This window comes from Jaculus jaculus, chromosome 17, assembly GCF_020740685.1.
Source record: "Jaculus jaculus isolate mJacJac1 chromosome 17, mJacJac1.mat.Y.cur, whole genome shotgun sequence".
Classification (NCBI taxonomy): Eukaryota; Metazoa; Chordata; class Mammalia; order Rodentia; family Dipodidae; genus Jaculus; species Jaculus jaculus.
Window position 1 is genome coordinate 34,032,215 of NC_059118.1, and position 21,759 is coordinate 34,053,973.

A 21,759-nucleotide genomic window follows, 5' to 3' on the forward strand; every position below is an offset into this window, starting at 1 on the left:
GATAATCCTGTTTTTGTTGACTTGTGATGGGCCATGATACATGAATTCTGGCTCTTTTAGTGTTGAAATTGCTAATGAGGCCAGTTTTTGGAGTGACATCAGGACGCGTGTACAACAGAGTTTTGAGTAGACAGGTAGTTCCATGTATGTCTCTATTATTTATATTACAATATGTTACATTATAGGACTTTATAGCCTTAGAGTAGAAAAGGAAATTGCTTAACCAGCAGCTTCAGCTGTCAACACACAACTAAGAACCAGGCACTGAGTAAGACATGCTTCTGAGCAGACAGAGTCATTGCCATAAAGTTTCCAAGTTAAATTTGTTTAGGGGAGCACCACTAGGGCTTCCTTCAATGGCTGCATTTTCTCATTTTAGATTCCATTTTAGCCTCCATTTTAGCAAATTCTACTTTTTAACTTTCTAATCCAAAAAGAATAAGAGATGCAATGAAAAGGGTCATTAGAGTGGTAGCTGATCAAAATGAGACAGGGTACCTCTTTAATAAAGAGGTTATTAGCATTATATATCTGAGCTATGCATTAGAATAGTAATTAAGATTTATAACAATAGATTAGACCAGTAAAAGTAAAATTATATTTGCTTTGTGATATCTTAGAAGAATATAATATTATATATGTATATATGTATATATATGCACATATATATATATATATATATATATAAAATATATGAAACTTCTAAAAGCTGAAGACTTCCATCAAAATGGTTTAAAATGTAAAATTAAACACTTAAAGGCATAAGCTTCAGTTACCTAGAAAATAAGGTTATAAGGAAATTCAGTCCTTGATGATTTTAGATAAAAGAAATACTATGGTATAATTTTTTTTTTTTGTTTTAACCTATCTGGTTTTATGTACATAATGATTCTGCTTTTAGTTCTTCTTACATTCTTGATCACAATTTGTTACAGTCAGCCTATATAGCTGCTCTGTTTTATACTTCAGAAAACTGAGGCTCATAGACTTTAATGAATTGCCCAAAGTTTTATAATTAGTAAAGGTAAAGCTAAGATTTGAATTTAATCTTCTGACTGCAAGTCCCATGTTCTTTCCAGGTCACTGTGTTGTGTCCAGATTACCTATGTCTTATTCTGTCCATCAACAAATGTCTAAACCTTTGGTTGGGTGTGCTTGTGGAAATGGATAAGCAAAATACATGTTCTTCACTAATATTTCTTAAAATGAATTAGAAAATTAAAGTACATGTGAATTATAAAGGAATTAAATAGTATGAGGTTGTATTTGATAAGTGCTATGTGGTAATAAAGCTTGATGCTTGTATATTGCTTTGCAGTTACGAAGTGTTCCTTGTGCTTTATCATATGTTTTATCAGTTCTCAACCAATTACTGCCTGTACCAGGGGACATTTAGCAATACCTGGAGATATTTTTAGTTTTACTATTACTGGCATCTGGTGGATATTTATGTTGCTGAGTATCCTACACAGGATGGCTACCACCATACCAGAAAAAAGTCAATTGAAATTTTATTAGACCTATTTTTGAGAAACCCTATTTTATACCTAGACTTTCGTGGTTCATTGTAAACATTTTAGACATATAAGAAAAAGTAAGATCATTATGGATTGGAGTTATCAAGGAAGGTTTCTACCTAGCATGAGTGAGACTCTGGGTTTGATTCCCAGCACTGAAGACAAGAACACATTTAAAAATGTATTAAGAAAGTTTATTTGAGCTCAGCCTTGAAATGTTAACATTGCTAGCTATGCCAGTAGCCTTAAATATATCATCTAATCTTTATAACACTCCTTTGAGGTAGATACTAAAATCCTTACTTTACACAAGAAGCTGATGTTCAAAAAGATTAAGTGACTTGCTCAGATTTACTTTGTCAATGTCAAACATGGAATTTGAACCTAGGTTCTGGCTTTAGGATCTATGTTCTTACATATTCTTACTCTAGTGTACTTGTGTGTGTGTGTGTGTGTGTGTGTGTGTTTAACAGATAGGTAAAAAACAAGAGATATGGAGAAGAATATAAACAAAGACATGTGTAATGTATATTCTTAAGACAATGAGAAAAAAACCTTTTTGAATAAAGTATTGGATAATATAATGGGAATTGTCAGGAAAAGTAACTAAACTAGCAGGCTGAAGATTTTGGTTTTATAAAAGTGAAGCATCACTAAATGAAAAAAAAATTTGTGCATGAATGTGTGTTTACATGTTTGTATGTATGTGGGTGCATGTGTGGAGGGCATGTAGAGACCAAAGGTTGACATCAGGTGTCCCCTTCAGTTACTCGTCACTCTCCACTTTTCTTATGACAGCATCTATCACTGAACCTAGCTCGCTTAATGAGCTAGGCAAGCTTGCCAGCAATCCCTAGGGATACTCTTGTCTCTACCTCCTTAGCACTGAGGTTACAGGCATGTACTACCATGCCTGGCTTTTATATGTGTGCTCAGAACTTGAACTCAGGTCCTTATGCTTGTGCAGTAAGTACTTTGTCTACTGAGTCATTCTCCTCAAAGCTCATTAAATGAATTTGTTGTCTGTATTATATTTTTTTAATTTTATTTTTGACATGTGATATATTTTGTCATTAAATGAATTTTGATAAAGGGTATGATATGTGTCCAGGGATGTTTTAGATAGTGTTACTAGACAGAAAAATCTGGCGATTGAATTTAGGAGAGATGGGGAAGGTGAACAATTTTTATAGTCATCCAGATGTGAAGATGTTGAAGCTTGAACTGGAAGAATAGCTATAAAAATAATAGTACCTATAAGGAAAGACAAAGGGATAGGTGTGTATCTAATAGTTAAACCCTTGCTTGGTATGCCTGATGCCCTGGGTTTTGTTCATCAGTGAGAGAGGTGGGGAGGATATTTGAGGATTGTCAATGAAGAATTTACAGATCTCATTGAATATTTAAATTTGAATGGGGCAATGAAGAAGGCGTCTAAGATGACTTGAAAATCAAACGTGGGTAGCTGAGAAAAGGATGAAAGAGGGAAGAAGTGTCAAAAGAAGGAGAGAGCAGGCATCATAAGCATGAGGAAGACCACTGACCCCTTGAGAGTAGGTGAAACCATGAGAAAAGGGCTGGTGGATTTGTTCTTGGAGACATGAATATTTAACAAAAAGGTCATTAGTAGGAAAAAGATTCATTAAAGAAGACCAGATGCATGAGCCCAGGGTAGTTAGGATGGTGTGGCATTGTGAAAGCCATAGAAAAAAAAGTATTTTGTCTGGAAATCAAGAAAAGTAAGCAGATAGAAAATGCCACTGGATATTGAAATTATGTCATCAGTCATTAAAGAACAAGGTGAGCATTCATTTAAGAATTTTGGCATAGAGGAACAAGGAAGAAAATGAGTAATGAGAGAAAGATGAACTAGAGTGAGGGGAAGTTACAGGGATGGAAAATGGTACTGGCACTCCTGTGAGTGAAGGACCAAGTTCCTGGGGAAATTGGAAAGCACTAAAATATTAAAATTTGAAGGTAGAAAATAGGTTTGGAAAGGAAATAAATAGCTTCTTACTCTGAGTGTAGAGGAAAGAGTATGGAAATTGTTGAAAAGAAATTCTGAGGCAAGAAGGAAAACAGCAACCGAATAAATGCATAAGCATATGCATGGGAGATATCTTATTAAAGAATGGCTTAGTTAAGAAATTGGAAAACAGGGCTGGAGAGATGGCTTAGCGGTTAAGTGCTTGCCTGTGAAGCCTAAGGACTCCGGTTCAAGGCTCTATTCTCCAGGACCCACATTAGCCAGATGCACAAGGGGGCGCATGTGTGTGGAGTTTGTTTGCAGTGGCTGGAGGCCCTGGCATGCCCATTCTCTCTCTCTCTCTCTCTGCCTCTTTCTCTCTCTGTCACTCTCAAATAAATAAATAAAAATGAACAACAACAAAAAAAATTAAAAAGAAATTGTAAAACAAAGACCGGGTGTGGTGGCACACGCCTTTAATCCCAGCATTTAGGAGGCAGAGGTAGGAGGATTGCCGTGAGTTCGAGGTCACCCTGAGACTACATAGTGAATTCCAGGTCAGCCTGAGCTAGAGTGAGACCCTACCTCGAAAAACCAAAAAAAAAAGAAAAAAAAAAGAAAAAAGAAATTGGAAAATAAAAGTAGTGGGAGTATTTTGTGTATGTGTATATATTTAAAACAGTGGTGCATGCCTTTAAGCATAGCACTTGAGAGGCTGAGGCAGGAGGATCCCAAGTTCCAGGGTAGCCTGGGCTATGAGATTAAAAATTTTTTAACTGTTTTCTTCAGAATTGCCATTTATCAAATAGCATACCATTTGTACATGTTTTATAGCTGAAGCTTATCCTTTTAAGCATTGAATGATGTCACATACATCTTTATTGCTTACTATTATCTCTGAATGTGATTGAACTTTATCATCATAAATTAAAATTATTGAGAATGTAATAATTTTACTTAGTTTCCTAAAGCATGTTTGTCTTTGCATTAAATGTCTACAAACTGCTCTGTACTGACAATGATTTGTATTTTATTCTTTGAGTGGTCAGGTATTAGGTTTTATTTGTTGGTTTTATTCTAGCTATCTTTTATTTAGTAAAGTTCTGAAATGCTTGGAAACATTAGCTGTCTCTTATAAGATAACTCTGAATCAGGATGTTTAGACCTGTTTCTTCTAGAAAATAATGTTCATAAAGTTAGTTTGTGATCACTCTATTTTGAACTCTTGTTTTGTTTTGAGTTGCAGCTAAATCTACAGCTATATTTCATATGGTTGAAATTGCCTGGTGCTTGACAGGAGTGGTGTTATTATAATTAGTTTTATTGATTAAAGTTAAAAACAATAATTGAATATTTAATGGTAAGAGATAAAGGGTACTTGTTTTTAAAAGTAGTTTGTATCAACTGATGAAACATATTGAAACAGAAAAGAAATGTTATGAAGCAGAAAGAAATTTTACAACTGTAAGTAAGAGAAGGGCATAGCTAATAAACCCTAAAAATTTTAAGGGAGTAAATTTCCCTTCTGGGTAGAAGTTTTTTCCTGATAAGAAAATATATGTGATTACTAATTCTTCAGTGTAGACACCAGCCTCATCTGTGGGGTATTTAATGCTGTTTTTTGACACTGGTAAATCCTGTCATTTTTAATCTTATTTTTGATGTTCATTTAAGTGAAAAACACTTTATTCTTTCCAACTACAAAGACTGTGATACATTGCTGATTTTAATAGTAAAAATTCTGTCAGTTAACAATGTACAAATTGCCGGCTGTGGTAGCACATGCCTTTAATCCCAGCACTTTTGGAGGCAGGGGTAGGAGGATTGCTGTGAGTTTGAGGCCACCCTGAGACTACATAGTCAATTCCAGATCAGCCTGGGCTAGAGCAAGACCCTACCTCAAAAAAAAAAAAAAAAAAAAAAAAAGATAAAAAGTACAAGTTGAAAACATTCAGGACATTTTCTAGCACAAATCTTTACTTATTCCCAGGTTTTCTTTCTGCTATTGCAATTTGTCTTAAGATACAAAAACCACAACCTGGTATCATTGTTGCATGGTGCTTTATGCTAGCCCCTGTCTCTCAGTGTATTTATTGGAGCTCACAAGTAGAGCTTCACAGTGAGCAGTGGGTTTTTCAGTAGAACTAAATAGCCACTGCTCCACCGTGCTTTACAAACCTTACTAATGTAACTTTGTGATACTTGATAAGATTGCTATTATTATCAAATTTGTGCCATCTCAATCAGCCATGTGTGCTTTGAAGGTGGAGACAGAAGACTTTCCTCTTTACATATTTTCTAATTCTCCGTTCTTCATACAGTTGCACTGGTGATAATTCACCTAACATAGTAGAAATAGTTTCTGGCAATTTCTTGTATAAATTTGAGATGTTGAGAATTTTTTGACCCACAGTTGAAGAATAAAGATGTTAAAGGATTTGTTTTTAACTTTAAATTTTATGTAGATGAACACTGTTCCACTAGTAATCCCTTCTATATGTGTTCACTACGATACCATTCATGCACACAAACCAGGACAGAAGTGTATGTATTTTGTTACACTAAAATACTGCTAAGGCCAACAAATGCAATACTTATACAATATAAATTTTTAAAAATTCAGTATTACTGAATATTACTGAATATACAGTATATTTTTTTAAAAATACTTTGAAATTAGTATAGTTTACCTTTTTAATCTTCCATTTTCATTTTTAACTTTTTGTTTTTAAAGTCCGCAGATGCACTTTTGGTGGCAATCGACTCTGAAGTAGTGGGAGCTGTTGATATACTACTTAATCATCGACCAAAACGATCATCAAGACCAACTATAGTAGTTAGTACTCTTAAATATTTATTAATTTGGATTTTTGAAAAATCAAAATAGATCTCCTGCCCCATGGCCATTTTTTAATCTCCAAAATGTATTTTGTTTTTAAAAATAGAGATAGGTTTACGTTGTAAAGTATTACTTTAAAGTGAATTAACACTTGGAAAAACCACTTTAAAATTAGGTGATACTTTCATAATTTTGTCAGTGTGGACCAGTCTTTTTTGTTTGAAATATCCTACAGGTAATGTTGAAAACACTGATTAGTTTCTAGATAGATCTAAGAATTAAGTGTTAACCATAGAGCCATAAAAATGGGAAAAGTGCAGACAAATATTTAGATGATTGGGGTTGGAGAAACTGTTTGACCATAAAAGCAATGGACAAAAATTCCAGTGACACCTTATTTATTATGGAAGTTCAGTCTTAAATTCAAACACTGGGCAAAACTCCAAAAGCTGTAGTTAACTGGTAAAAGATTTTTTTTTTAGCAAGTATCTTAAATTAGTATCTTTAGTATTGAATTGATAAAAATATTTAAATTTAATTAGAGAAGAACTTTTTAAAAATCTCAGAGAAGAAAATACAAAATAGTAACCCTTACTAATAATCAAATATAAGATACTGATTTCTGCTAATTTGCAAGCAATTTTGAAAAAAAAATAGCAGTAATAGCCAGGGAGTTATTAGAGGATTATATACTACTGGTGGGAAAAGGCATTTTTGAAAACATTTGGGCAAGACATGTCATAAATAAGAAAAATGCTTTTATAGATATTTCACCTAGTGCTTTCTCCTAGGCAAGTCTATGAAGGAAGGAGAATTATTGATTTATGTTTAATTTGTAGCAGTGAGAAACCCTTTGTGACACAGCCTAAACATCCTAAAAGTACCTCATTGGTAGATTTCTAACCTAGCAGGCCTTCTGAGTCTCAATACAGAAAGAAAAAGAAATAAATGAAAGCCTAAAATTCTAGAAGACCAGATAGCAAATATAAACAATTACATATATATGCAGTGAAATATGATGCAGTCATTAAAACAACTTCTGTCTGTTGAGATAGGGTCTTAAGTAGATCAAACTGGCCTCAAACTCCCTATATAGCTGAGGATGACCTTGAACTCCTGTTTTTCTTGCCTCATGTATGAGCCACCACAATGAACTGAAATAATATTTTAAAAGAAGTTTTAGAATATGGAAAATATCTTAAGTCTGATAAAACAAAGATAGTTATACATATAATTTGATTTAAAGTTAAAAATATACATAGAAAAGAGACTGTGCAGCTATAACAAAACAAAATGCTACCTGTGATGGTCATCTCTTACTAATTGATCAAATTAAGGAGATTTTTCTTTCTTTTGTATTTTACTTTATTGCTTTTTCCAATAGAAACATAGTCACTAATAATATACTAAATATTAAATTAAAATGATATTTTTGTATGTATCAACTTCAAAATATAACATTTTTTTACTGGTGAGGGTTAGTGAACTGACCATTTAAAATAACTGCTATAAGTATAAAACTGATGACTTAAGAAAAATTTTTAAGAATTAATTATAAATTGATAACACACTGTCTACCATGATAACAGAACTATGAGAGGCTGGTAAATTTCATACATTGTCATGTAAACTGAAACATTTTACTCTCATTTATACTATTATGAAACTATAGCATTATCAGCAACAACAACAAAAAGTGTGACTTTTTCCTGGAGTACCCTCTAGTTTAGGTGGTGGTAGGAACCCAACACGGATAAAGGAGAACAGGCTAAGAATACAGTTCTTGTCCAAAGGCCCAGAAATATCTGGAATTGGTTTTTCTCTATTCACCTGACAGTTACTAATATATTTTGGTGTAATGCTCCACCTATTAGTCTTTAAACTTTTCCTTCAGGGGACAGAGTAGAGTACTGTATGTTAAATATTAGAACCAGTGACAGGTATTGTGTCATCATTACTACTACCATTACCTGTCACATCTCAGTGTTGCAAAGCCTTGTCAGTCCTCACCTGCTCAGTAAAAACCATTTCTTGTCTGTGTCTAACAAATAAAGGTTTTTAGCCTTTATTTGAATACTTTGGATGATAGCAAAGTCTCATTTTATTATTACTTCTAGACAGGTAATGTTAATTATTTTATATACTTACTTTTATTACTTTAAGTGAATTCTTCCTGAAAGTATCTTTGGCTTGTGAATGTGTCTGTTTCACAATGGACTTTCTAGTAGATTCTCTAGAAATGCAGATTGTTTATTTGGGAACATATAGGCTGTATTATAAACTTTAATGTTACACATGTCTAGTAGAGTTTTTCCAGTTAATTATACTTCACACAAAACATGAGAAACTCTTTTCTCTTTGGACTTTTTTCTTTTTGACCAGTAATAAGAGAGAAAGGGGTTCATTTTATCTTCCTCTGTAATTGTTACATGGACAGATTATCATATAAGAGAAGAAAAAACAAACATACCAGAAACTTAGCAGTAACCAAAGGAAAGTAAATTAAAAATTTCATTGTTTTTCATTCATGTATTAGTAGTGATTATGTCCAGTGGTGGTGAGTAAAACTTTATTATGAAATAGGTATATTTTTATATTATTGATAATATAAACTATTAAAAGAACTTTGACATCAAGTCCATCAACATTTTTTGCTTCTATATCTAGGAGGATGCCTGTGTTAATGAGATAATTTTAAATTTGCAAGAAGCTGTTTATAAAGATGTTTGCTATAGTGTTATTTGAATTTGAAAAGTTCTTGATCACAACTTTCTTAAACTTAACTTCTTTAAATTGCATGCAAAATTTTATGTATGATTTTTTTTCCTTTGAAGATCTTGAGCTATGGCTCCATGAAATTATTAGAAAGAATTTTTTTCTTTGAAATACTATTTTTTTTAATCACTGGTGACATTATGCAAAAGTTGTCCTTAAAAGGGGGTGTGGTGAAACAGAACTGGAAGGAAATACTGTACTGTAAATGTCATTTGGCTAAGAGGAATATGGTATTGTCATTGTTTCTCCTTTTTAAATATTTTTCAGATATTTTATAATGACTATACACTACTTTTACATTCACAAAAATTACCAAAATGTGAACTTGGTGAGCTTACACTGGAATCAAACAGCTCTCAGAGAAACCTCTTTGAAAAAGTGAGAGGTATTAAAAAGAACATGCAGTAGTCATAAAATAGCCAAACTTTTAATTTAATGCTGGTTCTTTACTTACTAATGTTTTCTTCCTCGTTTCATATCATCACCAGACCCAGGTGCTCACGTAGTAGAAGGAGCTCAGGCTCCAGAGTAACGCAAAACTGGACTGTTGTCAGCAGCCTGCCACTGGTCGGTGGCTTGGGCACATTAACTTCTCTGAGCCTCAGTTTCTTCTTGTTACTAATTATGCTCAGTTTCCCAGGTTATTGTGGAAATTCAATGGGATAATCAATGCAGAGTACCTAATAGTTCCAATTCTCATTAAATAATAGCGATGAGTTTTGGTACATCTGTAATAGGAAGTGGAATAGGCAGTGATTGAGACTACAGAGAAGTAGCTTTAGTGCTGTTACTGACAAAGTCTACTGTGATGGAATTTTTACTTTTCCTCATGCGTTTCTACTGTTTTTGACTGTTTCTGCTGTTTTTGGCATTTCTATCTTTCCATTGTGTTCTTTTTCTAAAATTCTTATCATACCTGTTTCTATAATTTTTAGAAATTAAACACTTTCCTAAGGCATTTCTCTAGATATCCTCACTTTTTTTTTATTATCTAAGATATGTGAATGTTACCTATCGAAGATTTGATCTGTTGCAATTACATTGCATTCATTAATTAGAGTTAAATTTTATGTTTCAAAAAAGTGAATCCAAGTATTTTTATATTTGTTTATCATGTTCCTTAAAATAATTAAGTTCTGTATACCTTCCTTTTTTATTTCATCCTTCAAATAAATATATTTTTGAGGTCACAAAAAATGACTTTTGGACATTTATATATATATTTTTCAGAAACTAATGGAACGAATTCAAAATCCTGAGTATTCAACAACTATGGATGTGGCACCTGTCATTTTAGCTGCTCATCGTAACAACTATGAGATTCTTACAATGCTCTTAAAACAGGACGTGTCTCTGCCCAAGCCTCATGCCGTTGGCTGTGAATGCACCTTGTGTTCTGCAAAGAACAAAAAGGACAGCCTCCGACATTCCAGGTTAGAAAATTAAGACTTTGCTAACTAGAAATATGGTTTGGTAAGGTATATGTCAGTGCTGGTGGCTTTTACATTTCTTTTTTGCTTATTTTTACTTATTTGAGAGCAACAGACAGAGAAGGAGGCAGATAGATAGAGAGAGAATGGGTGCGCCAGGGCCTCCAGCCACTGCAAACAAACTCCAGATACAGGTACCCCCTTGTGCATCTGGTTTATGTGGGTCCTGGGGAATCGAGACTCAAACTGGGGTCTTTTTAAAAGTGTTCTCTGTCAGTGCGGCTTTAAAGAAATGTGGTGCCGGGAAGACTGATGAAAGCCTAGCTCCTTTGCTTATGAGGTGAAGTTTGAGTTCTTTAGAAGTGTTTACCAAATGCTAAATAATTAGGAAAATATTTCTAATATGAATGAAGCTTACCTTATACTCATACGCCTATTGTTGAGAGTGCTGTTTACTTCTTAGAGACCAAGTTGATTAGTGTAAGGGCTTTTCCAAGTGGCAGAAGTAGAGGAACACCACTTTTAATCTTACAAAGAAAACAAAACTATTACTGCTTTTTTTTTTTTGGTTGGGGAGTTGTTTTTTAGTTTTCTTGAGGCAAGGTCTTGCTGTGTAGTTCTAGCTAACCTGGAATTTTGTTGTGTAGACCATGTCAACCTCAACCTTGTGATCTTCCTGCTTGTGCTTCCTAAGTACTGGATTTTATGCCTAGAAGAACAAAACTACTTTCTGGTTACCTTCCTGACCATTATGCCCCTTATCCTCTTGGGATAGATGGGAGATACATTTGGGGGTGGTGTGGGTCTGGGACTGCATTGATAGAACCATTCAGCAAAGCTTTTAGTTGGAAAAATCAACACGACACATTGTTTGTTTAATTCTAATTTTGAAGAAAATAAATACTCATTTTTGCCCAAATGTTAGACCTAAAGCTCAAAATATGAACTTCAGGAAAGTAATGTTTAGTTGAAATTGACCATTGTTAGTAAAAAGGTATTTGGTGGTTAAATAAGAGCTGCAAACCAGTAGTTGACTCCATTGATGCTCAGGTTGAGGCCTGACTCCAGGAAGAATTGAAGATCAGCACTCTGCAACTACCATGACTTTTGTGTCCTCTATTTCAGTGCCTCGACAGGCCACATTCTAAGGACACTTGCCCTCTTAACCAGGAAGAGCCTGGGCAGCACAGTGAACATTAGGCTACTGGTTGCCAAGGTAGATGCAGTGCTAAATGTGAATTAAAGAAGCTTATGATGAAGATCGCAAGTGAATTTGTCAGCAATGGCATTCATTCTTACCGTGGATGAAGACACCACTGCCGTGGTCATTACTCCAGGAAATTGGCATTTGACTTAGTGCTGTAGGAAGTATGGATGTGGTAAAAGTTGCAAATCAGATGGTCACACCTCACCAGTACTCTTGGCTGCTGTAGAAGTGGAAAATGGGAATCACTGTGACTCTGACAGCTATGGGAAATGCTCACTTGTACAAACTTGGAGGATTTGTGGGAGCAGAAGCATAATAGTCACCTTGAGCTTTACAGGTATAACCTGGAAGGAAGTGGTTTTATAGTGATAAGCCAGAGGACAAGAATCATGAGGACAAGATGAAACTGATGATAGCGTAGCGAATAAAGGAGGAAGAAGGCGCATTGACAAAGCTGAAAGAGAGCTTCAAGCCAAGTCTAAGTACCTTAAGAGAGTTTAAAATTAATTAATTAATTAGTTTAAGTTTAATTAAGAGACTGAAACAAGAAGAGTGTGACAAGGAAAAAAATGCTTTTTCTAAAATGAAAGCTACCTCTGAGCTATTCCAGAACCAGTGGTTTATACGTCAGGTAGCAAAATTAAGGACAGGGACTGGAAGGATTAAGAATCGTCTCTATCTCTGGAGCCCCACCCCTCACCTTCTGTCTCTTGCTCCTGTCTGCTCCTCTCCCTGTTTCCTGAGTCCTTGTCTATCTCCTGGATTAACCCTGTCTTTATGACAGCTTTTCACTTTGATGGAGAATCATGGCCATAGAACATTTTACTAATAAAACTCTAATACTCAGGTTTACTTTCTAAAAAAATATTCTGGGGCTGGAGAGATTGCTTAGTGATTAATGGTTCAGTTCTCCAGTACCCACATAAAGCCAGATGCACAAAGTGGTACATGCAGCTGGAGTTCATTTACAGTGGCAAGAGGTTCCAGCATGTCCATACTCACTGTCTGTGGCTGCCTGTTTCTCTCAAATAAATAAATAAATACAATTAAAAAATAGTAGAATAAAATAAATAAATAAAATACTGATCATTGATTATGTGAGATTTTTTTTTGTTCATTTTTTATTTATTTATTTGGGAGTGACAGAGAGAGAGAAAGAGACAGAGAGAGAGAGAGAGATGGAGAACCAGCGTGCCAGGGCTTCCAGCCACTGCAAACGAACTCCAGATGCATGTGCCCCCTTGTGCATCTGGCTAACATGGGTCCTGGGGAACCGAGCCTTGAACTGGGGTCCTTAGGCTTCACAGGCAAGCACTTAACCACTAAGCCATCTCTCCAGCCCTATGTGAGAATTTTTAGTATGGTCAGAAAACCAACTGGCTATCATGAACTTCTGCAATTTGATGCCCGAGCTTGTGAAACCAGTGATGGATGGAAAGATGGAATATAGAGAGGATCACGTACAAGGGGGCACATGAATAGCAATTGGGTGGTCATCTCAAGCTTACAGGTTTTAAGTCTGTTAAAGTTACCAAAGTTTTAGAAAACAAGTTGTTTTCTTTTTGATAATTTCCTTGTATATTTTGTGTCTCTGACTTTATTTCTCTCACTTAAAATATCCTTTGTCCCTTTCATTGACTATAGCAAAATTTGTCATGACTTAACCTATTCAGAATGCTCCGTTGGCAGTCTTCTGCTCCATGTATTCTGCTTGTACCTTCCATAGGGCCATGTCCTTCTATCTCCCCACACAACAAGACTTCTGCTTTCATTTTCTCAGTGTCTATCTTTCATGCAGTTATTTGTTGAAAGAATGAATGTGCGTAATAGCTGTCTTTGATTTAAACATTGGATTTTGATAAATAGTAACATAATTGCTGGTTTCACCTTGCTTTGGATTAAAATGATAAGGGATCTTCTTACCCTTTCATCTTTATCTAGTGATATTAAAATTAGATTCTCCAGTTATCCACATTAACAGCAATTTGTAATTACCTGATTAAAGTCATTGCCCTACTACCCTTGAGTGTCATTTGTTTATAAAGTCAGCCAAACCTAGACATTTTTTTCCTTTTCTGGTTGTATGGATTGAATTTAGAGCCTCATATATGCTACACAGGAACTCTACCATTGAGCTGTATCTCCAGCTCTCATACCTATAGATTTTTTAACAATTTAATCATGGGATTTTCCTTTTGATATAACTTATCTAATTAAAATATTCATCTTGTAGTTAAGCCCATAGATGTTTTTTTAAGAGCTTAGAACTCATTCTGAAGAAAATATCACTTGGTGGTATTTTTTTTTCTCTTTTTCAAGGCATCAAAGCTAAATGTCCTATAGTAGATAAAATATATATTTGCTTTTTCTGTAAAAGCTTTATAATTCTTCTGATCACTACTTCCCATATTTTTTATATATTTTTATTTTTATTTATTTATTTGAGAGAGAAAGGCAGAGAGACAGAGAGAGAATGGGCACACCAGGGCCTCCAGCCACTGCAAACAAACTCCAGATGCATGCGCCCCCTTGTGCATCTGGCTAACGTGGGTCCTGGGGAATCGAACCTCGAACTGGAGTCCTTAGGCTTCACAGGCAAGCGCTTAACCGCTAAGCCATCTCTCCAGCCCAACTTCCCACATTTTTTATTGTAGCATTGAAAAGGATTTTTCTATTTCCAGCTCCAAGTTTTATGTATCCAGTAGTCCCAGATCACAGATGGCCATCATAAGCAAGTTATTAACACTATCAGTATACTTTGATTGTTTTTACAGTTTTTGCTTTGTACTAACTCTGTATCTAGCAAGCAGCTATTCATTTTCATGGAAAAATATTTTCCAGCAAAAGTCAGTGCATAAACTAGAATGCATACTTCTTTTGTGTTTGCTATTGTCAGAAATATTGTTAATTTGCTATGAATCTGGTTCTTTTCTGCCGCCAAGTTATTGTCACTTTGCCTTGTATTCGTCAAAAGAGCAGAGGCTCAATGTCATTGAAACTACAGAACTCCTTCATATCACAAGTATCTGAATATGTGTGTGTGTGTGTGTGTGTATAATTTTTTTTTTTTTTGAGGTAGGGTCTCACTGTAGCCCAGGCTGACCTGGAATTCACTCTGTAGTCTCAGGGTGGCCTTGAACTCACAGCCATCCTCCTACCTCTGCCTCCTGAGTGCTGGGATTAAAGGCGTGCACCACCATGCCTGGCTGATTATATATATTTTTTTATCTCAGGGCAATCCTTTTCTGTTATATACTAAACCAAAAAAAAAAAAAATGAGGAATATGTCTTAGAATATATTATAGAGCTAAAACTAACATCAATAATACAGAACTTTAAATTTTTTTAAAAATTTATTTATTTTGAGAGAGAGAGAAAGAGGGAGAGGGGGAGAGAGAGAGAGAAAGGGTGTACCAAGGCCTTCAGCCACTGTGATCAAACTCCAGACACATGTGCGCCTTGTGCACATGTGTGAGCTTGTATACTTGTGTCACTGTGTGTCTGGCTTACTTGGGACCTGGAGATTTGAACATGAGTCCTTAGGCTTTGCAGGCAAGCACCTTAACTGCTTAGCCATCTCTCCAGCCCAAATTTTTTTTTTTAATTTTTATTTATTTGAGAGCGACAGACACAGATAGATAGATAGAGGGAGAGAGAGAGAATGGGCGCGCCAGGGCTTCCAGCCTCTGCAAACGAACTCCAGACGTGTGCGTCTGGCTAACGTGGGACCTGGGGATCCGAGCCTCGAACCGGGGTCCTTAGGCTTCACAGGCAAGCGCTTAACCGCTAAGCCATCTCTCCAGCCCCAGCCCAAATTTTTTGATAGTTACCCAGGTGGTTATATCCTGAGGTTTTGTACCAAATCATATAATGGTATGACCTTTTATGCCTTATTGTAGCTGTGTTAAGTTAAAACAGAGCTGGTGAGTGGCTTAGCAGTTAAGGCACTTGCCTGTGAAGCCTAAGAACCCATGTTTGACTCCTCAGATCCCATGTAAGGCAGACACATTAGGTGACGCATGTGCAAGGTCACACATGCATACAAGGTGGTGCATACATCTGGAGTTTGCAGTGGCTGGAAGCCCTGACATGCCAACTCACTCACTCTCTCCTTCTCTCATAAAAAAGTTAAAACACCCATGTATGTAAAGTGGCCCTTTTATGCGATGATGAGGCACTATTAGCAGTGCTCTCTGGGTTTCCAGGTTCTTGATATCTTACTCAAAGACTTGAAGAAAGGCACACACAGGAGTTATGCAGAAAGATACTTTATTAATAACAAAGTGAATAACTGCCAAAGGGGCAGCGGGCCACTGGAGTGGAGTCCTCAAGGGACGCAGAAGTGGTCTGGGGTTTCTCTGTATAGCATGTTTATGGGAGGATGAATTAGTTGCTAGGGGTATAGTTTGGGTGTTTTTATGGTTTGATGACAGGTTTGGGTATTATAACATTTTCTCTATTGCATGTATTTCTTCCCATGATGCATCGGATTTTAATCACAATATGCTTAGTTATATATAAGTCCAGGATGGTAAATAGGAATTTCTCCCTAGAAGGTCCCTTAGAAACTACAGCTTGTCTTCATGCACATGTACCTAAAACCAGTCTAGTCTGAATGACCCCTGCTCAAATCCTAGATCTATCTAAAAATGATTTCAGTGGCTACTGATTATGAAAAATGGTCACTAAGAGGAGGAGAGATTTAGTTCATTGTGTGGAGTGTAGTTCCAGATTCCCAGCAGGTTGCTAGGTGCATGGTTTAGGAGACTAGTGTGTTTACTGCTCAAGCCAAGTAGTGCTTCAATTGGCCAAACCATTCCCTCTGCTTGCCCTCCTCAGTACCTTTGACTCTGGATGTATCATTTTCTTCATTAGGATAGCATTCATATTTGTTTAAAACTGACTTTCAGTGAAAGAATAAGAAAGGTTTTTTATTTTGAAATAAAAATTTATTTATTTTGAAATATTTGACCTGTTTTGCTACTCAATTTCCCTGTCAGACAATATTCATCTTTATTTTCTCCTTATTTTTCATTTCTTATCTTTCCTCAGCTGAAAATGTTAACCCAAGAGTATTAATTGGGAGAATACCCTGCATGTACAGGTTGAACAAGATCACACATGGGCAATTGTGTAAGAAGTATGGTTGTTGGCTAGTTGAAAATCAAAATCCTTTTAGACACAATTTTTCCCTGCAAAAACTCATGTTAAAATTCGATTCTAGGGCTGGAGAATGGCTTAGTGGTTAAGGTGCTTGCCTGCAAATCCTAAGAATGCATGTTTGAATCTCCAGGTACCATGTAAGCCAGTGATGCAAGCATGCAGTGTCGCACATGTGCCACAAAGGGCACACTTCTGGAGTTCGTTCATAGTGGCTGAAAAGCCTTGGTGCCCATCCCTCTTTCTCTTTCATTCTCTCTCTCAAAAATAAAACAATAAAAAAATTGATTCTAATTGTGGTAATGTTGAGAAGAAGGGCTCTTTGGGAGATGATTATATCATGCTTTCATGAATGGATTAATGTCTTTTTAGAGGAATATATTAATTATGAAGAATAATGGGGAGCCAGACGTGGTGGTACACACTTTTAATCCCAGCACTTGGGAGGCAGAGGTAGGAGGAGTGCTGTGAGTTCGAGGCTACCCTGAGACTTCATAGTGGATTCTGGGTCAGCCTGAGCTAGAGTGAGATCCTACCTTGAAAAATTAAAAAAAAAAAGAAAAGAATAATGGGGGGCTGTGCAGGAGGAGGTGGTGGTGGGTGCTGAAGCAGCTGGATCCGGATCTGGATCAGGTGCTGGGTGCCCGCTTTGGAAGAATCTGATGCACCTGGAGGGGAGCACTGTCTGCAGAGCTTGTACAGCCTCATTGGAAAGATGAAATCTGATGAAACTCCTGTTTGACTCAAGTTTACTCAAAGAAGTGGACTGGAGTCAGAATACAGCTACATTTTCTCTAGCCATTTCTCCTGGAGAAGGCCTGTTTTTGAGGCCTCTATGTACTGCTGACTTGAATATAGGTTGTTTTTAAGGTTCTGGGTCAGCTGACAGAAACTGGAGTTGTCAACCCTGAACAATTTATGAAATCTTTTGAGCATATGAAGTAGTCTGGGGATTATTATGTTACAGTTATGGAAGTTGTAACCCTAGGACAAATTGTTGCTACAGCAACTTTGATTATAGACTACAAATTTATCCACTCTTGTGCTAAGAGAGGAAGAGTAGAAGATGTCGTTGTTTGTGATGAATGTAGAGGAAAACAGCTTGGCAAACTTATCAACTCTTATGTTGCTAAGCAAGAAACTGAACTGTTACAAGATTACCCTTGAATGTCTACAACAAAATGTTGGCTTCTATAAAAAGTTTGGATATACAATTTCTGAAGAAAACTACTGTGTCAGCAACTCCTAAAGTAAAAATCTTACAAGAAAGAGAATCATCAAAGGAGTTAATGCTGCAAGGCTTACTGTTCCTAGAGTTAATACTTTTTTGTTGCTGCAACCCAGTGACATTCATAAATACTGGACTGAAGAAGCATTGTAATATTTTAATTGTATTATTAGAAGATTGCCTTGGGTTAGTGGGACATGCTGTCAGTTTAGATTACAAATGACTTATAAAAGGGCTGAGTTTTAACCAAAGGAATAGATTTTTAACTTGAATCTTTTCTTGTATTGTATTTTTCTAAAATTTGTCTTAATTTCCTGGTAGTCAAGAGTATGGGTAGTGAAGGGTTACATGTCTGCTGTCTGTGTTACTCATGATTTTTAAAAAAGTATATGTTGAATAAGGCTGTCTCCTGTCACATTCATAAAAATTAAGCATTTTTGTTTGAAAGTAACATGTACATACATTTAAGTGTAATTTCTCCTGTATTACACAAAATTGGAAAAATTATCTATGAATTTGTGAATCTAATATTTGATCATCCTAATATTGGCAAACAACCTGGGTAGCTTTTTAAACAGAAGAAACAACTTATAAAGTGTGACAAGGTGCAAAGTTCCACAATTTAAATGTTTTACTAAAGGTTATTTATCTGTAGACAATGTACCACCCATCTCATGTCATGTGTAAGAATTTATTAAAATTACCTAACAGCGTATAGAGTGGGGCAGCCTGAGGTACTTTGAAACGGTGACTTAGCAGCTGTCAGCGTAGGTACTTTCATACCATTTGTTCTTACAATGGGCACCCGAAGCCTTTCTTCTGAGTGAAATATACGAATTAAGTGGACAACTCAAGAATGTGTAGTAATGCCTTTGCACATCCTTAAAGTGATGATGGAAACTTTTCTATCTAATGGGATTGTAATGGGACTATTAATATGGTTGTTGCTTTGATTTTATTTATTTTAATGATTTTTTTTAAAGTTGAAAAATTAGATACTTTATCAATAGTTCTAATCTTTTGCATTCTATGTTACATTAAACCTGTTTTTTTTTTTTTTTTTTAAGAATAATGGGGCTGGAGAGATGATTCATCAGTTAAGGTGCTTGTCTGCAAAACTGAATGATCAGGGTTCAATTCCCCAATGCCCTCATCAAGCCAGATGCACAGGTGGTACATGCATTTGGAGTTCATTTGCACTGGCTGGAGGCCCTGGCGTGCCTGTTCTCTCTGTCTGTCTCTCCTCAATCTCTCTCTGCTTGTAAATAAATGAATAAAAATACTTTAGAAAAAAAGAATGATGGTTTTCATTATGATATTTTCTTTTTTTTTCTAAATTTTTTTATTTATTGGAGAGCAACAGACAGAGAGAGAAAGAGGCAGAGAGAGAGAGAGAGATAATGGACACGCCAGGGCCTCCAGCCACTGCAAACGAACTCCAGACGCATGCACCTCCTTGTGCATCTGGCTAACGTGGGTCCTGGGGAATAGAGCCTTGAACCGGGGTCCTTAGACTTCACAGGCAAGTGCTTAACTGCTAAGCCATCTTCCCAGCCCCATTATGATATTTTCATGCATGTATGTAATACTTTTGGTCATATTCACCCTACTCCTGCCGATCCTCTTCTCAACTAGTTCCCATCCCCCCTTCTAAGTTCTTGTGTTTTTTCTTTTTGGTGAGATTATTATTATTATTATTATCATTATTGCTCTTTTGAGGTAGTGTCTCACTCTAGCCCAGGTTGTCCTGAAAGTCACCATGTAGTCTCACAGTGGCCTTGAACTCACAGCAATCTTTCTACCTCTGCCTCCTGAGTGATGGGACTAAAGGTGTGCACCACCACGCCCATCTAATTAATGGTTTTAACTATGGTTGCTTGCATGAGCATGGGTAAGTGGTTATTTACAGATGTTAGGTTTTTCAAGGTTTGCAATGGAGGAGAAGACAGAATTTTTTTGTATCTAAGACTTTACTGAAATGGGGGAGAGGGAGAATGGGGTGGGGATGGAGAGAGAAAGAGGTACATATATACCAGAGCAAGAGAAGAAGGCGAGGAGAGAAGAGGAGAACAGAAGAGAGTATGCATGCAACTGGAACAGTGGAGCTGAAGGAGAGTGAGGGCCAGGAAGAGAGGAAGGGACCTTGGGTGGTGTGCAGAGGTGTAGGCTGGGGAAGGTGGCCTTCTCTCCTTGCAGCCCACAAGTATTTTCAGTTGCCATACCAGGAGGCAGTCTGAGAGTCCCATGGTTATCATGGCCAGGTGGTGGGGAGAGAGGAGAATGGGTATAGAGCTCTGAGAGTCCAACAACAGGAACATGGGCAATGTACCAGTCAGTGGCTACACCACCCAAGAAAATGTCTCTTCTTTCCTGTGTAGGATTAACTGCTTATCTATAGATCCTCAGGGAGGGGTAGGGTCTAGTGAGCAGCCCCTCCCCCTTCAAGCACCATTTAATTGTTTATGACTCCTCAAGTAGGGGTGGGGCCGTGCGAACCTCCACCTGTTGACACGCCCCATCTTGGGCAGGTCCTGTACAGGTAATCACAGCTGCTGTTAATTCGTGAGTGCAGCAGATATGCCATGCCTCAAAGATAGCATTCTACAACATTTCACCCCTACTCCTGGCTCTCACATTCTTGATGTCCCTATCTCCTGTAGTGCTCCCTGAGCCTTAGAGTAGGTGATATAGATGTCCTGTTTAGGACTGAGAACTCAATAGTCATTATTCTCAGTACTTTGTCCAGTTAGGATGAGTCTGTGCTAATTGCTCCCCACTACACACAGAAGGTTCTCTGACCAAAATTTAGAGAAGCACTAAACATAAATATTAAGAAAACAGTTTGATGAGGATTATATGTCTGTTTAGCAAAACAACAGTGGTAGCTTTTGGCCAGGCATGAATTCCCCTCCAGTGGAGCAAGCAAGCTTCAAATGCAGTCATGTAGCAGTTAGTTACCCTCATAATAGTCATGCCATTTTGCAACATTGGGCACATCTTGCTTGGCAGGTTGGTTGTATAGAACACATTGTCCTTCAGCTAGGTAAGACTTGATAACTTTTCTCCCCCAGAAGCCTACAATAGCACCTTCTGGCACTATGTTAACTCCAGCAGTTTCATCTCTTTTTTTTCTTGCAAATGACATGATTTCGTTCTTTATACCAAATACTTGATGGTATGTATGTGTATGTGTGTATGAGTTTTTTATCTGTACATTTGTTGGTGAGCACCCAGGCTGCCTCCATAACTTGGTTGTTGTAGTGTTGCAGTAAACATTATTGTGCAGGGATCTCTAGTGTATACTGACTGATTCCTCTCAGGTATGTACCCAGATGTGAGATAGCAGGATGTTATGATAATTCTATTCTTAGGTTTTTGAGGAACCTCCATACTGATTTCCATGGTAGCTGGATTAAGTTGCTTTCTTATCAACAGTGTATATATATTTTTTGTCTCCCCCATCTTCACCATCATTTTGCCTTTTGTTTTCAAGGTGTCTAAATCATATCTTCTAGACTTCTGAAGCAAAGTGTTTTATTTTCAAAATATCAACTAAAAATAGATTTCTGGGTCTTAATAACTAAAATGTTTTATCCTGAGTCTGATATGTTTTCTCATAGCTACTTGTATATCACAT

The 21,759-nt window shown here is 36.6% G+C and overlaps 1 protein-coding gene and 1 pseudogene across 3 annotated transcripts in view; both read left to right on the forward strand.

Annotated features, from left to right (window-relative positions):
* Trpc1 (transient receptor potential cation channel subfamily C member 1) overlaps nt 1-21,759 on the forward strand; it is a 107,397-nt gene that overhangs the window by 11,660 nt on the left and 73,978 nt on the right. For 2 of the 3 annotated variants that reach the window (XM_045136789.1, XM_004663619.3), the window contains exons 3-4: nt 6,218-6,319; nt 10,328-10,530. In XM_045136789.1, coding sequence (XP_044992724.1) covers nt 6,218-6,319; nt 10,328-10,530 — 305 coding nt within the window. The remainder of the gene's footprint in view (nt 1-6,217; nt 6,320-10,327; nt 10,531-21,759) is intronic. The other variant, XM_004663620.2, reaches the window with a different exon arrangement.
* On the forward strand, nt 17,610-18,143 carry LOC105944415 (annotated as a pseudogene).